The following is a 16,309-nucleotide window of genomic DNA, read 5'->3' on the forward strand; positions in this document are numbered from 1 at the left end:
AGGCCATACTCAAAGTTTGTTCAAATCCAGGGTAGGAGTGGAAGTAAGGGTGGGAAAGAGGGAAGAGGAAAAATTTGTCCTATTTTCAGACCAATAGAGTAGGTTTCATATCTGAAGGATAAACTGTCCAAGTCACAAGACACTAAAGCTTGATAGCAATTACTTTCTTCAAATTTATAACAGGTTCAAAGGTTGTGAGATAACAAGTTTTGCCACAGAAAAGTAATTATATTATAATACACAGATTATTGCCTGCCTCCCAGTACCATACCCCCAGCCCCAAACAAACTTTGCCTGATAAAAATTAATAGAGACACAAAAAGGGGTAAGCTGCCCAAATAAAGGTATCTCTCTTGTCTAGAAATCACTTACTTTTACATGGCTGAAATCACCAGCCTTGCTGCTTTCCGGGGGATTCACTGGTTTGCTCTCAACTCGAGGCTTGACAACCTGTCGAAAAGGACTGGAAAGAGGAAGACCACTAATGCTGATTCCATCTAGGAAAAAAAGGAGGAAAAACATGCTCATGAGTCTCAGGCACATAGGATACATTTTGGCTCACTTACTTACAGTTCTCCCTACACAACATTTCCTCTCCTACACCTGTATCTTTACAGAGGTCATCCCCTATATCAAGTATTAATTTACTCCTCATCCCCCTTCTTGAGAGTCCTAGCTTTTATCAAGATTCAGCTCAAGTACTCGCCTATATGTGACCTTTCCTAATTTCCCACACAGTGTTTACAACATCTTTCTGGCCAGAAATAATTACTTTGTACTTACTTTGTATATTTTATTCACTTATCTGTGCATGTTTGAGAGAGAGAGAGAGAGAGAGAGAGAGAGAGAGAGAGAGAGAGAGAGAGAGAAATAGAGAGATAAAAAGAGAGAGACAGAGAGTGTTTGAGAGAGAGAGAGATCTATCAATCGATCAGTCTATCTGGACAGGGTTTCCAAACATGAACAGATATTAGAGAGCTTCAAACATAGGCAGATAAACAGACAGATACCAATCTATCTAAATATGTTTGAATCTCTCTAATACACTTATAATACTATATTATACTTGTTTCTAGTTCCCTACCAATTGGTAAGCGCTATGACAGCAGGGATTGTTTGTTATCTAAAAGTTGTATCTCTCCTAGTACTTGGAACAATTTGTAATTTAATTTACATATATATATATGTATGTATACATATGTATGTTATATATACATATAGGTGTATTTTGTTGTTCAGTTGTTTTTCATCACGTCCAACTCTTCATACCCCATTTGGGGTTTTCTTGGCAAAGATACTGGAATGGTTTGCCGTTTCCTTTTCCACTCATTTTACAGATGAGGAAACTAAGACAAATAGGGTTAAGTGCTTTGCCCAGAGCCATACACAACTACTAAGTATGTGAGACCAGATTTAAATTCAGAAAGAAGAGTCTTCCTGATTCCAAGTCCAGTGCTCTATCTATTATACAACCTAGCTGCCCCCATATTTCTCTCTCTTTCTCTCTCTCTCTCTCTCTCTCTCTCTCTCTCTCTCTCTCTCTCTCTCTCTCTCTCTCTCCCTCCCATGTTCCCTTCTCTCTCTCCTCTTCTCTCTCTTCACATATATGTATATATACACATATATACACAGTCATGTATAATCACACATATATGCAAACAAAATAGACATATAAGGCATAAACATGTACATATACATACACATGAGAGATACATACATACATACATACATACATACATACATACATACATACATACATACATACACACATAGAGGTCCCTGGGGGCAAGGCCTTTTTTCCTTTGTAGCCCCAATACCTAATATACAGGAAAGGTTTAATAAATGTTTGATGAATGAATGAATGAGCATACGAAGAAAACACTTTACATAATGAACAGAGGGAGCCTTTAGTGGGCAATAGTAAGAATGCTGGGGTAACTACCTGTACTTGAGATCAGTGTTTAATGTTATACAAGTATTTGCAAGGACACAGAATGCTTAGAGCAGAAAGCAAGCTAGTCCCTGGATGGGTGTTGTTGTTTGTCCTTTCATTTTGAAGGGGACCAGTGACATCACAGGTGATGTCTTGACCTCCCTGGGAATTGGATTTAAGTACGGCAGAGTTACACAAAGTCATCAACATCATTCTCTCTTCCAGAGACACTGAAGTCCAGTGGCAAGACAAAAGTCAAGAGGCCTGGCAATGGCCCAGGACACAGTAGATGAACTTGGTGTCTTAGATGTCTGACCACGGTCTAAGCACTCCACAAATGCTTGCTTCAGCTGCCTTCATATCTGTTGGAAAAAATTGTTCCCATCTGACCACTCCACCAAGAAAAGTCTTCACATGCTTCAGGTAGACTCATCGAAGTATTACCTTTGGTTACCCTCAGCTTAGCCCATCTGCTGAGATGGTTTACCAAGGTGTGGCCACTGTACACACTACAGCTTCTTTGGAGTCAAAGGTGAGAGTTTTGTGCCAGGTAAATGAGTGCCAGGTAGATACCAATGGTAGAGGAGCAGCCCTTAAAAGGGCTTGGTATGTCCTCACACCAGAGGTTCTTGTCCTTCTTGAACACCTCATTCACCTCCTAGGTGGGTCTCCCAAGTATTTATATCACAAAGCACAGAAGAGAGAAATCTGCTGAGGTAGATGTAAGGATAATAATGTACAATGGTGATATGGAGACCTGTTTAGCTCTTACTTTTTCTTGGGGTTTTTTTTTCCTGCCAAGGAGAATGACCTTTGGTTCAGGAAAGGCAGAATTTAAATGGCTAATAAGTAGTTAAAACTCATGATATGTATGGAGATCATCAGAAAGCATTTAGCTGCCTTTGAAGAGTTCAAGTTATCAGTCCCAAAGTACCAAAAGAACTGAGAGATGTGTTTGCTGAGCTACTGTCAGTGATCTTAGAAAGATTACCAATAGCATGAGAAGTGCTAAAGAGTTAGAGGGCAAGAGTTGCAACAGTTTTTAAAAAGGAGAAAAGAAAGAAGACTTTACTAGAGTCTATAAACCATGGACCAATTCCTTGCAAAATTTGAAAATAAATTATTTAAAGAGATGGTTAGTAAGCATCTAAAAGAGGGAGCAGTAACTTCAAAAGGTCAGAATTACTTCATCCAGATCAGTAGATATGACGCTAACTTATTTTTTTCACAGTTATTACAGTGGTAGATCAGGATAGTTTAATTTTGACATAACACTGAACAAGCCTCCCACACTTTTTGTATGGAATGATACAAAGATAAGGGTTTTTAAAAAAAAAGCACAACTGCTTGGATACATAACTAGCTGAACAGCCAGACCCAAAGAGCAGTCTTTAATGGTTCAGTGTCAACATGGAAGGAGAAACCTACTGTCCCACAGATTTGTGATTGGCACTAGTCTTGTATTTGAAAGTACATTTTTGTCATTGTCTAGGGAATGAAATGAATGGCATGCTTAACAGATTTGCAGTTAACTCTGACAGAAAAGAAAGAGCTAATACACCAGATAATAAGATCAGGATCTAAACAGACCTTGAAGAACCATACTAGCTAATTACAATGAAACACATCATCAGAAGGTTGTCCAACTAATGGGATTTTGGCCATAGTAACTCATTAAATCACATAATAAGGCATGAAAACTATAATCTGCATCAACAGAGGGAGTAACTGCACCCATGTCATTACAGATATTTGAAGTTCTTTAATGTCAGAAGAGAAAACACTGCTAACATAATCTTTTTCTTTCATATACAAATCCTATTGATTGTGGCATAGAATTGTAGGGTTCAAGAGAACAGTTTCTGCACTGCTAGTTTCTTGCTTTCTTCCACTATTTATATAATCTGTATGGTTTCATTAACCTAAATGGTGTTTGCCTAGGATTATTACCTCCAGATCATCTGGGTGATTTTCTTTGTACAAGTTCTAGCACAGATTCATTCAATTTAAATCAGTAAGAATTAAATGAATATAGTTATATGTAAAAGGCATTATACTTGTAATGGGGGAGATAGAGAGATAATAAGATGTGGTCTTTTATTTCAAATACGGTAGTGAAGATGAGACGTGCCCATACCTATAATACCAGGTAAAATGTTTCTAAAAAATTATAAAAAAGTGAAACAAAGGAGTTGAAAGAAACCTAACTTCTGGCTCTAAGGAAAAGAGAAACATTTCAGGTGGACCTAAAAGCATTGGAAGATTATAAGAAGCCAGAAGATACAGTGAGAAGAGCACTGGATTTGGAATAAGATAACCTAGCTTTAAATTTTGGCTCTGACATATGTCTTTGTAACCTTGAACAAATGAAATAATGTCTCTAGGTCTCTGTTTCTTTGTCTGTCAAAAGAAAGGGTTGGGAAAAAAAGGAAGTTGGAAGCATGCCACCTCTAAATCTATGATTCTATAATCTTAAGAGACAGAGATTCAGGGGAAGATCCTTTCAGGTTGAAAGAGTAGTGGACAAAAACAAAGAGCTTTAAAAAAAAATTAGGCATACTTAGGGAGTGGCCTATTGTTCATTTTAATAGGAACATAGGATAGCTGATGAGGAAGAGTGAGAAAAACAACTGGAAAGATAAGTGAGGGCCATATCATAGAGGACTTTGAATTCCAGGCTTTGAAAATAAGACTTCATATAGCAAGCAACAGGTAATCACTAAAGATCCATAATGAGAACAGCTGCTTGATCAGAATGATGATTTAGAAGAAGGTTGTTCCAATTGTGGTATGTAATCGGAATTAGAGATGTGAAAGAAAAGATGAGAGCAAAGACTAGTGATAAGAAGGCTAAGTCAGGAAACTATTGCAGTAGTTTTTTGAGTAAAAAGTAATGAGCCATAAAACAGTGCAGTAACAAGAGGAATGAAAATCAGGGGTGAGATGCGAGAGACTTACAGAAACTATAGAGGCAGCACGGTACAGTGGAAAGAACAGTGCAGTGGAGGAAGAGGACACGAATCAAATCTTGCTTCTTCTACTGCGGCAAGTCACAACCTCTCTGGGCTTCATTTTTATGATCTGGGCTCAGGGCTCCCTCACTAGGTCTCTTCTAACTCTGAATCTATGAACAACAGAAATGGACTAATAATTCACACTTATACAGTGCCTTCAGACTGACAAAACACTTCTCTCAGAACAGCATTGAGTAGCACAAGTACTATTGTCCTGATCCATAAGATGCAGACTCCAAAAGGCTAAGCAGCTTATTTAGAACTATATAACCACTGAATATTAAAGCCAGGATTTGTATAATAAAAAGTTGCTCCTGACTCAAAGTCCTGAAGTTTTTTTGCAAAAACATGCAACCCCCTGTAGCAATCCAAGGACAGTGGACAAAATGGATAGACAAGACAGAACTAATTAGACAATATGGACAAAGGAAAAGGAAGACTTAGGGATGAATTCACAATCTGAAGCCCAGGTAACTGAGAGGGCAGCACCATTACCAGATAAGGAAAATAATAAAAGATATATAATTTTTGAGGGAAATAAATAACTTTTTGAAAAATAATGTTTTTAGAGCATATAGTTCTATAAATTTAAAAAGTGGCACTAAAGCACAGCTAACTGGAATTCTTGCCCAAATGGCTGCCCTGTAGGAGACAAAAGAGCTGAAAAACAGAGGTAATTAAGAAAATCGGAGGTTGGCTCAGACTTCTCATTTTTCCCTAAACACTGATCTCAGTTGTTACCAGGGCAGGAAGCCAATATCAAATGCACCAGTTTGTTTAGATTTGAGGCAGCTAGGTGGAGCAGCAGAAAGAGCACTGGGTCTGGAGTCAGGAAGACCTGAGTTCAAATCCCACCTCAGATACTTACTAGCTGTGTAAACCTGGGCAAGTCACTTAATCCTGTTTGCCTCAGTTTCCTCATCTGTAAAATGAGAATCATAATAGCACTCCCAGGATTGTTGTTGTGAGGATCAAATGAGATAACAATGTAAAAGCACTTAGCACAGTGCCTGACACACAGTAAATGCTAAATAAATGTTAGCTATTATTAGCTATTGTTATTTAGGTTCACTTTGCATGTTCTCAAAACAGTCATACAACCAGTGGCTCCTGTTTCCAGGAAAAGGAAATAATCAATACTAATGAGGGGCCCCATATAATACTTTCACATGAGGAAATATGTTAAGAAAGAAAAGGCCTTAAAAAATATTGATAATTTAGTACTAATAGTGGTAGTAGGAAGAGTGGTGGTGGTCATTGGAGGGCTGCCTGTTGAAAGATGGAAAACAATTTAAGTATAGTCCCAGAAACTAATTCAGTATTTTAATCTGAAGATCAGATTCAATAGTTCAACTGAAAACAACAAATTGCTAAGGTTCTTCAAAAATCTAGCTGTATCAATTTGGAACTATGCCCAAAGGGCTATAAAACTGTGCATACTCTTTGATCCAGCAATACTACTGCTATGTCTATATCCCAAAGACATTAAAAAGAAAAAGAGAAAGGGACCTATTTGTACAAAAATATTTATAGCAGCTCTTTTTGTGGTGGCTAAGAACTGGAATTTGAGGGGATGCCCATCATTTGGGGAATGACTAAACAAGCTGTGGTGCATGATTATGATGGAATATTATTGTACTATCAGAAATGATAAGCAGGATGATTTCAGAAAAACCTGGAAAGACTTACATGAACTGATGCAAAATGAAGAAAGCAGAACTAGGAGACCATTGTACACAATAACAGCAAGAGTGTTATAATGAACTATGAATTACTTAGCTATTCTCAGCAATACGATGATCTAAGACAATCCCAATGATCTTATGACAAAGCATACTACCTGCCTTCACAGAAAGAACTGATATTGTTTTAACACAGACTGAAGCATGCTATTTTTCACTTTCTTTCATTCTTTTTCTTTCATTTGAGTCTTTTTGTGCAAAATGACTAATATAGAAATGTTTTACATGATGGCACCATGTATAACCTGTATCTAATTGCTTACCATCTCAGGGCAGGAGAGAACGAGGGATAGAATTTAATGCTCAAAACTTTTTTAAAAAGTCAAAAAAACTGTTTTAACATGTAATTAGGGGAAAAATAAAATACACATTTTTTAAAAACTAGCTTTATCCTACATTTCCACAATTATTTCATATTACTTCCCTCTATACCACTGACATACCAGCACAACTGAACAATTAATTTGGGTACAGAGGCAGAGTGGGAGTAGAATACTGTATCAAAGTTAAGAAAGCTTCATCACACCCCAGGGAGGAATTTTTCTGCAACAGTTCATGTAGATCTTATATTTAATTCAATTCATTAAACATTTATCAAGCATCTGCTATGTGTCAGGCACTGTGCTAAGCACTGGGGATACAAAGAGAGGCAAAAAGCAGTCTCTACCCTTGAGGAGATTACAATCTAATGGGGTGTATAAGATGCAAACAAATATATACAAAGCAAAATATATTCAGGATAAACAGGAAAAAATTAACAGTGAAGGCATTGGAATTATAGGGGTTGGGGAAGGTTTCCTGTAGGAGGTGGGATTTTAAGGGGAGCTTAAAGAAAGCCAGGAAGGTCAGTACTCAGAGTAGAGGAAAGAGAGTATTCTAGGCATTATAGAAAGGGATATAAAGTACATTGAGAGATGGAGTGCCAACCAATAAAACTAGATTTTTAAAAATTATGCCAGTAATTATAATCTTAATTGGGGTCCTAGTAGTGGCAGTGATCCTAACAGTAGTTACCATAGTAGCATCATTGTCACAATAGTAGTGATCAAGTCATAATCATCAAATAGACCCTATTTTTAATGGGATTACTGAACTGATAAGTTGGGGGCATTTACCTAGACTTTAGTGAAATATTTAATAATATCTATATTTTTGTGGAAACAATGGAGAAGGAAGAACAAAATATCTGCATGGCTTGGAACTGGCTGTATGGCCAGAATCAAAAAGTAGTGATTAGAGGTTCCATGACAACTTGGAAGGAGGTCTCCAGTAGACTGCCCAGGGATATCTGTTGGGCTCAGTACTATTAAACATTTTTATCAGTGATTTTGACAAAGACATAAATGGTATCCTCATCAATTTTGTAGATGACACAAAACTTCAAGGGATAGCAGGAAGAATGGATGTCAAGCATCAGGATCCAAAGAGATTGTGCCAGGCTAGACTTGATTGAACCTAATAGATAAAATTTCATAGAGATAAATGTAAAATCTACCACTTCAAATTTTAAAAATCAAGTTTATAAATGCAAAATGGAAGAAGAATTATTAGATAGTAGTTTGAATGCAAGTTGTTGAATGCAAACTCAACATAGGATAGCGAAGAAGTATTTCAACAACAACAACAAAAAAGTTAAGCTATCATTAGGCCTCACTAAAAGAGTCCTAGCTTCTTGGAATTAAGAAGTAATAGCTCCATTGAATGCTGCCCCAGTCAGACCTCATGTGTAATTCTACTTCAGTTTTGGAAATCATATATTTAAAAGGATATTAGACAAGAAGACTTGGGAGAGATTTGATAGCTTTTTCAAAGTATTTGAAAGGCTATCCTACAGAAGAGAGATTAGGTTTGTTTTGTTTGGCACCAGAAGACAGAGCTAAGTACATTGGGTGAAAATTGCTAAGGGGGAAACTTAAGCAATATAGTGAAAAACCTCCTAAAAAGTACATGTATCCAAAAGTATAATGAGCTGCCTTGGAAGGTATTGGGTCCCCTCATTAGTGGTCTTTAAGCCAAGGCTACAGGATTATTTATTGAGTATGTCATGGAGGGCACTCCTTTTCAGGAACTACTTGGATTAGATAGCCAGTAAGGTTCTCTTCCACTCTTAATAATGGTGATTGTGAGAATTCTCATACTATTCCTTATTAAATATATGACTAAGTAAATGACTTAATCATCCAACAAGAATTTATTTAGAGCCTATTATGTAGGATTTTTCTAGATGCTAGGGATTCAAAGAAAAAAATGCAGTTCTTACCCTTGAGGAGCTTACATTAGATCAGAATAAAATATGTGTTCGTGTATACATATATACACATATAACATGTGTGTATATGTTATAGATGGTCAAGGTAAAAACAAGGTAATTTAGGTGTACCTGGGGAATCATGAAAGGCCTTAGGAAGTAGCACTTTAGCTGAGTTTAAAGGAGGCCAGAGATTCTAAGATGTTGGGAGGCAGGGCATTGTAGGTATAGGGGACAGCCTATGCAAAGGCATAGACATTGGTGATGGAATATCCTGTGTGAGGAATAGTAAGAAGGTCAGTTAGCTGGCTGGACCATAAAGAATCTGAAGAGGAGTAATATGCAAAAACCTTGGAAAGATAAGGTAAAGCCAGGTGAAAGACTTTAAGTGACCAATATTTGTGTCTGATCCTAAAAGCAAAAGAGAGTCACTAGAGCTTCCTGAGCACAAAAATGACATGGTCAGGATGGGTTAGAGAGGGAAAAAACTAGACACAAGAAGACCACTTAGGAAGCTATTGTAATTGTACAGCTAAGAGGTGCCTGAGCACCTGAAATAGGGGGGTGGCTATGTTAGAAAAGATGTGAGAGATGCCATGAAGTTAGAACTGACTGCCTCTCTGGGCTCTAATTTCCTTATGTGTAAAACAAAGGGTTTGAACTAGGTGACCTTTGATGTCCCATCCAGCTCTGAATCTATGATCTTATAACCAAAAGAGCAGTCGCTAACGGTCTAATGTCAAGGTAGGAGGTATCTACTAACATCTCCCATGAAGTTGTGCTTAGCCCTATGCTTTCAGCATTTGTATAAAACAGATAAATGTGTTAGTTTTAATGTTAATAAAATATGCTGATAAAACAAGGAAAAAAAGTAACAGCACATAGTTAATAGCTAGTTATAGTGCTTGAAAGCTTATAAAGTACTTTACAAATATTATCTCATTTTATCTTCACAACAACACTTGAAAGCAGGTGCTATTATTATCCCCATTTTTCAGATGAGGCTAACAGAATCAAGAACCAAAAAGAACTTGATAAACTGGGACAAGTGTAAGACTTTACATTTATCACTAGTAAGAATAAATTTAATCAGGGTAAGTATAAAATCTTACATGTGGATTAAAATAATCAGCTTCCCCAAGCACAATATTTGAGGAGGCATGACTAGAGAGCAGGCATCTAAAGAAGATGGGGGGCGGGGTGGAGGTGCTCAACAGGAGTCCACAATGCAATGTGGCAGCTGAAAACATGCTAATGTAACCATGAGCTACGATAAAAGAAATATCACTTCTAGCAATAAGGAGTTAATTCTGACCTGCTCAGATCACATCTGGAGTATTATGTTAATGATGGGCATCTCAGTTTAGGAAGCCCACTGAAAATTTAGAAAGCATCCAGAGGAAGGCCCCTCAAGCTCCGCAAAAAGGAAAGGGAATGATCATGCCATACAGGGAATCAATGAAGATGCCTGAAGAAGAAAAGAATAAAGTGGAACACAATAACCATTTTCAAGTATTTAAAATATCATGTGGAAGACAGATTAGGCTGGTTCTACTTGGCCCCAGAAGGTGGAACTAGAAGCAAGAGTTTTCAAGTGACAAGAGGTAATTTATGACTGTAACAGGTAGTGGAAAGAATACTGAATCTAGAGTCAAAAATCTGGGTCTGAATCCCAACTCTACCTTTTTTTTTTTTCTGAAAGTGAAAAAAAAATGTGCTTCAATCTGCCCTCAAAGTTTATCAGTTCGCTCTGGATAAGATAGCATTTTTCAACACTCTAGGTCCTTTGGAAATGTCTTGAATCATTGTCTTGATCACAGTAGTTATGTCTTTGAAAGTTATTCATCATTACAATATTAGTGTTACTGTGTACAATGTTCTTCTAGTTCTGCTCACTTCTCTTTGCATCAGTTTATATGTCTTTCTAGGTTTTTCATCTTGCTCATCATTTCTTATAGCACAATAGCATTCCATCACAATCATATACCACAACTTGTTCAACCAAATTCCCAGTGGATGGGCATCCCCTCAATTTCCAACTCTTTGCCACCACAAAAAGACCTGCTATAAATATTTTTGTGCATAGAGGTCCTTTTCCTTTGATCTCTTTGAGATGCAGACCCAGTAGTGGTATAGCTGAGTCAAAGGATACTCACAATTTCACTGCCCTTTGGGCATAGTTTCAAACTGCTCTCCAAAATGGTTGGATCGCTTTACAACTCCACCAACAATGCATTAGTATGCCTATTTTTCCACTTCCTTTCTAGACCTTACCATTTTCCTTTTCTGTCATATTAGCCAATCTGATAGGTATGAGTTAGGACCTCAGAGCAACTCTACTTCTTATAAATTTGGTGATGTTGGACAAGTCACCCTCTTTTGCCCTAGGTTTCTAGGTCTGTAAAAGAGAGATATTAACCCTAAATAACATCTGAAGTCCCTCTGAGCTCAAAACTTCTGATCCTAGGATACTATTACAGCTATACAAAAAAGAAGAATGGGCTGCTAAGGAAGTAATGGGTTTATCCTCAATAGAGATCTTCAGAGAAAAACTAGATGACCAGTTGTAAAATGTACTGTGGACAAGATTCTAACTTATGTAATTTAGGTAAGACAGTCTCTGAGGTCTGTCTGGACTCCGAGATTCTTTGATTTTATAAAGTATACTGTAACTATAAAAGCATCTTATAACATGGGCTCAACATAAGAAAAGACTTTCCAAAAATTAGAACCTCCAAATGAAAGAATGGGCAGCTGAAGGAAATAGTGGATCTCTCTTATTCTCCCTTCAGATGAAAACAAGATGACTATATGTTGAGTATGTCAGAGACTCTTCATCTGGAATAAATGGTTACAAGGGAGCTTCTGGCTCGGACAGTCTGTGATTTTCAATTATATCCAACCATTGTGTTATACTGGCTATAAAGGAAACTTTACTGCACAGTTGCTAGATAAACTTTTCATTTTTCAGCAAACAGCCACAGAAATTAGGTCAGGCTGAGCTTGTAGCCAAGGTGTATGCTGCTGAACCACACAGAGTGTTCTTGTTACCTAAGGTCAATCTCAGTTGAATAAACATGAATTTTGCCAGGAGAGAAAGAATGCAGAATGCTTTATAGTGGGATCAGTACAACTAAAAACGGTCACAAATACGAACCAAAAAATCAATTTTCTAATCAAGCTTTTTAACAGGAGGCAGTATTCCTATAAAATTTACCAGAAAGTAATGACAAATACTGTTGCTCTCTCTCATTTAATTTAGAATTCATAATTACAACAGCTTGCATGTTCATCATGCATTATGATTAATAACAGACTAAAAAAAGCTCCATGAGGGCAAGGATTAAATCTTCACTAAACTCTGTATTTCCAGCACTGGCAGAGGCACTTAATAAGTATTTAGTAAACTGAATTTGTTTAATTGAATGAAAAAGTGTTACTATCCCAATTTTAGAGATGGAAAATCTGAGACAAATATAGAAAGGCTAAGTGACCCAAGGTCAAACCTATATATTACCCTATGCCATCTTTCATATAATACTTACATAACAAATGAGGTAATATGTATAAAGAATATAGCACAGTGCTTGACACACAGCAGGCACTATTTGAATGCTAGCTATCATTATTATTGTTGTTATTAAGTCTGATTTATAGATACTTATAAGTTGAAAATAAAGAACTTTTAAAAAATTTTATGTAATCCTTTGAGAAAAAATAAAACTTACAACTAACTCCATTTCAATTTCAGAAAGAGCACTAATTTGGTAACTTTTATTATAAAATCATATCATTTTATACATAACGCAAGCATTTTTAGATACATGAAAACAAATGTTTCATGAATGTTTCATGAAAACAAAACTCACTTTAAGTTAACTTCTGCACGGTCCAAGATACTTAATTCAAAGCTGAATATCATAACATGCTATCAACCTACCCTAACATAATTTAACAGAAAACAAGGTCTCTCCAGGGACTGTGTCACACTATGAAATCTGTTTTGAAGGGAATCTAGTATTGGGGAAGGGGGCCAAGCCTAGGTCCAACAAAAGAGAATCTGAAAAACACAAATCAGGAAGCAAAGAATCACATGATTTCATTCAACAGAGAATGCAGTAGCCATCTAACCTAACCCAGGCCTAAAAGTCAAGTCAACCAGCAGTTATTAAATATCTCCCATATGTCATACATTATGCTAAGTGCTGAAGAAACAAAGATTTAAAAAACAAAGTGAAACCAGCCCCTGATCTAAAAGAGCTCACAATCCAATGGGAGAAACAACTTACAAACAAGATATAGATGGGATCATTTGGAGACAACCAATGGAGGGACGACACTATCATTAAGGGGCATTGGGAAATGCATGTTGTAGAAGGCAAGATTTTTACTGGAACCTGAAGGAAGTCAGCAAAGCTAAGAGGTGGAGATGATAATGGAAAAATTTCAAGGTATGAAACAGCCAGTAAAAACGGAGCCAGGAAATGGAATATCTTGTGCAAAAAACAGCAAGGAAACCAGTACCACTAGATCACAGCAGCTGGGTGGAATTTACTGAAGAAGAGGGACCGACATGGCAAAACAGGGCTTTAGTTAAGAGTCCTTTGCTATGTAGAATATGGTTTGGAGAGGAGAGAAACTTAGGTGTGAAACCAACCAAAAAGGCTATTGCAATAATGCCGATGTGAGGCGATAAGGGTGGTGGCAGTATCAAAGGAGAAAAGGAGGCATATGAGAGAGTTGAAAAGAAACCTAAAAGATAAAAAAGAGTAGTTTGTCTTTTATTATAGAAGCAATAGGAAGCCTCTAGAGGTGTCTGAGTAAGAGGGTCACTTGGTCAGATCTGCACTGAAGGAAAACACTTTGGAAGGAATGTGTAAAATGTACTGGAATAGTGAGAGACTTGAGGAAGGAGAATCAGTTAGAAGGATGTTGCAAAAATCTAGGCAAGGGGTAACAAAGGCCTGAAATAAGCAGTAGCTGTATGAGTGAAGAAAAGAGGTTGGATGTGAGAGATATTGTAAATATAGGAACTGCAAGATTTGTAAAAGGATATGTAGCTGAATAGTCATGAAAAATGTTCTTTTTCAATATAAATTTAAATCTGTTCCTTATAAATCTTAGAAATGAGACCTTCATTAGAGAAATTTGCTGCAAAGATTTTTTTTGCCATTTACCTGTTTCTCTTCTAATATTAGTCACACTGCTTTTGTTTGTGTAAAAAAAATTTTTAATTTCATGTAATCAAAACCATTCATTTTACCTTCTGTAATCCTCTCTATCTCTTGCTATTCCTTTATCCATAGACCTCACAGGTCATTTCTTGCTTGCTCTTCTAATTTGTTTATATCATCAAAAATATCCTTGATACATGTTTAAATGGTTATCATAAAGACTTTATAAATATGAAGAATTAGCCATATATGTCAAGAGTTATAGAGGTTCTAACAATTACTTTCTGGGAACATTAATATAGGCTACTTTTCCCCCATTTTTTGGTATCTTCCATTCCTCGAGATAACTTTTAAAATTATAAGAAATTAAAGAGAGACACATGTACGTGTGTATACATATATAACTTGTTAAACTGGAAAAAGTAGCACTTCCCTGAAATTTCCCAATCAATCAGTAAGTATTTATTAAGCATCTCATATGTCAGGCATTATACTATCTATTTGACCTTTCTGAGTACTAAGTTTTTCATTATTTTAAATGAAGATAAGACATGTACATACTACCTACCTACCTCATATCTGTACATATGTGTATGTAGCTTTAAAGCAGAGTTAAATTAGCAGTTATAAGAGAGAAGGATGAGTAAGAGGTGTTGTTATTGCCCAGGTCTTAACTTCAAGGATAAAAGCCTTGAGTTCTTTGTATATGGCACTAAAATTTACATCTAAAATCTGAATCCTTTCCTGGTCTCTAAGCAGAGCCATCTGAGAACACAGAAAATGTTAGAGTTGGAAAGTGCCAGAGAAATTATCTATCCCCATAACCCTCATTTTACAGCAGTGGGAACTAAAGCTAAAACCCTAAAGTGATTGGCACTGACCTACAAAGCATCAGAAGTAGAAACCATATCCAGGTCCTCAGACTACACAAATGCCAGGGTGCTGCTAGAAATAGCTCAAAATTCCAAGACAGTCAGAAATAACAAAGGCACCATAACAAGCAACCTAACAACTTGCCTACTCTCAGCAGGTTTTTGCTCTGTTGTCAGTCCAAAGGGAATAGGAAGGTAGAGTCTAAATCGTAAATACCAACAGATGACTGCTAGCTTGGGTAGGAGGCAGAAGAGAAAGCATGCTTGCTAAAAGGATGGGAAGAAGCAGAAGGAGGATAGAAGAAACAGAACAAAATATGTTCAAAGGAGGGCTTTTAAAAATGGACAAATAGCATGGAATTACATGGAAGGAGAGAAATAGCAAGAGGTTTTCAGGGGGAGAGGGAAAGAGTATCATATTCAGTCATTTAGTTCATTTCCCTGCCAACACAGCTATCACAAATAGAACAGAGAACAGACTGAGATGGCAATTAATAGGAAGGCAGAACAGAAAAGGCAACAGACAGATGAAGGCAGCCTACAAAGAAGATCTAAGAGTTTAGTGGGCTTATCATCACAAGAATATGTTTATTGTATTTGAGTCTGTGAGTTTGTCATGAATGCCACGGAGGTTTTTATAAAAGTGTGTTTTTCATTTCTTGCTGAGATCAAGTAATTTCCCTAATAAGCATAACTACAAAGATGGTATTTTAAGAGAAGTGGAAAATAAAATATTGTAGAACACACCTCTGGATGAGCATAACTTCACAGAATCCTAGAAAAAGAGCTCAGAGGGCATCTAGTTCAACTATTCATTATACAGACAAAGAATCTGAGGCTCAGAAAAGTTGTGACATTCTTATGAATACACATCTTGCTAATAACACTACTGAAACAGGAACCCAAGTCTTGTGTTCTTTCCACTAATTCACTATTCAGATACATAGAACAAAGCTAAAGGCCAGGAGGGAATCAAAACAAACGAACAGCAGCGAAAACATAGGGTTATCCATTAACTATGGCTATACCACACTCCTAAAACAGCTAGTAGAATCTTACTCAATGCCTAGTTATTTTCACTTTACACAGAATATTATATCTCCAAAGGAACACATAAATCAGAATAAGAAAGGGACTGTGATCCTGGGTCATCAAGAAAAGGCTAAATGATATTCAGTTTCCAAAGCAATGAAATAGAATTTTTTTGCAAATATTTCCATTAATGGGTTAAAATTCTGAAAATTATGGTGCTTCAAGGTATTAACTCTAACAATCCAGAAATTTTCCCTATCCGGAATAACTCCTTTCCCCCAAGGATCTGAAACA

The 16,309-nt window shown here is 36.7% G+C and overlaps 1 protein-coding gene across 3 annotated transcripts in view; it reads right to left on the bottom strand.

The window, feature by feature from the left end:
- Positions 1–16,309, bottom strand: part of TRAPPC9 (trafficking protein particle complex subunit 9) — a 942,595-nt gene that overhangs the window by 647,020 nt on the left and 279,266 nt on the right. For all 3 annotated transcript variants that reach the window (XM_020967021.2, XM_020967026.2, XM_078153761.1), the window contains one exon: positions 373–497. In XM_020967021.2, coding sequence (XP_020822680.1) covers positions 373–497 — 125 coding nt within the window. The remainder of the gene's footprint in view (positions 1–372; positions 498–16,309) is intronic.

The sequence above is a fragment of the Phascolarctos cinereus genome, unplaced genomic scaffold (genome assembly GCF_003287225.1).
Source record: "Phascolarctos cinereus isolate Bilbo 61053 unplaced genomic scaffold, phaCin_HiC Scaffold_4;HRSCAF=312, whole genome shotgun sequence".
NCBI classification, from domain to species: domain Eukaryota; kingdom Metazoa; phylum Chordata; class Mammalia; order Diprotodontia; family Phascolarctidae; genus Phascolarctos; species Phascolarctos cinereus.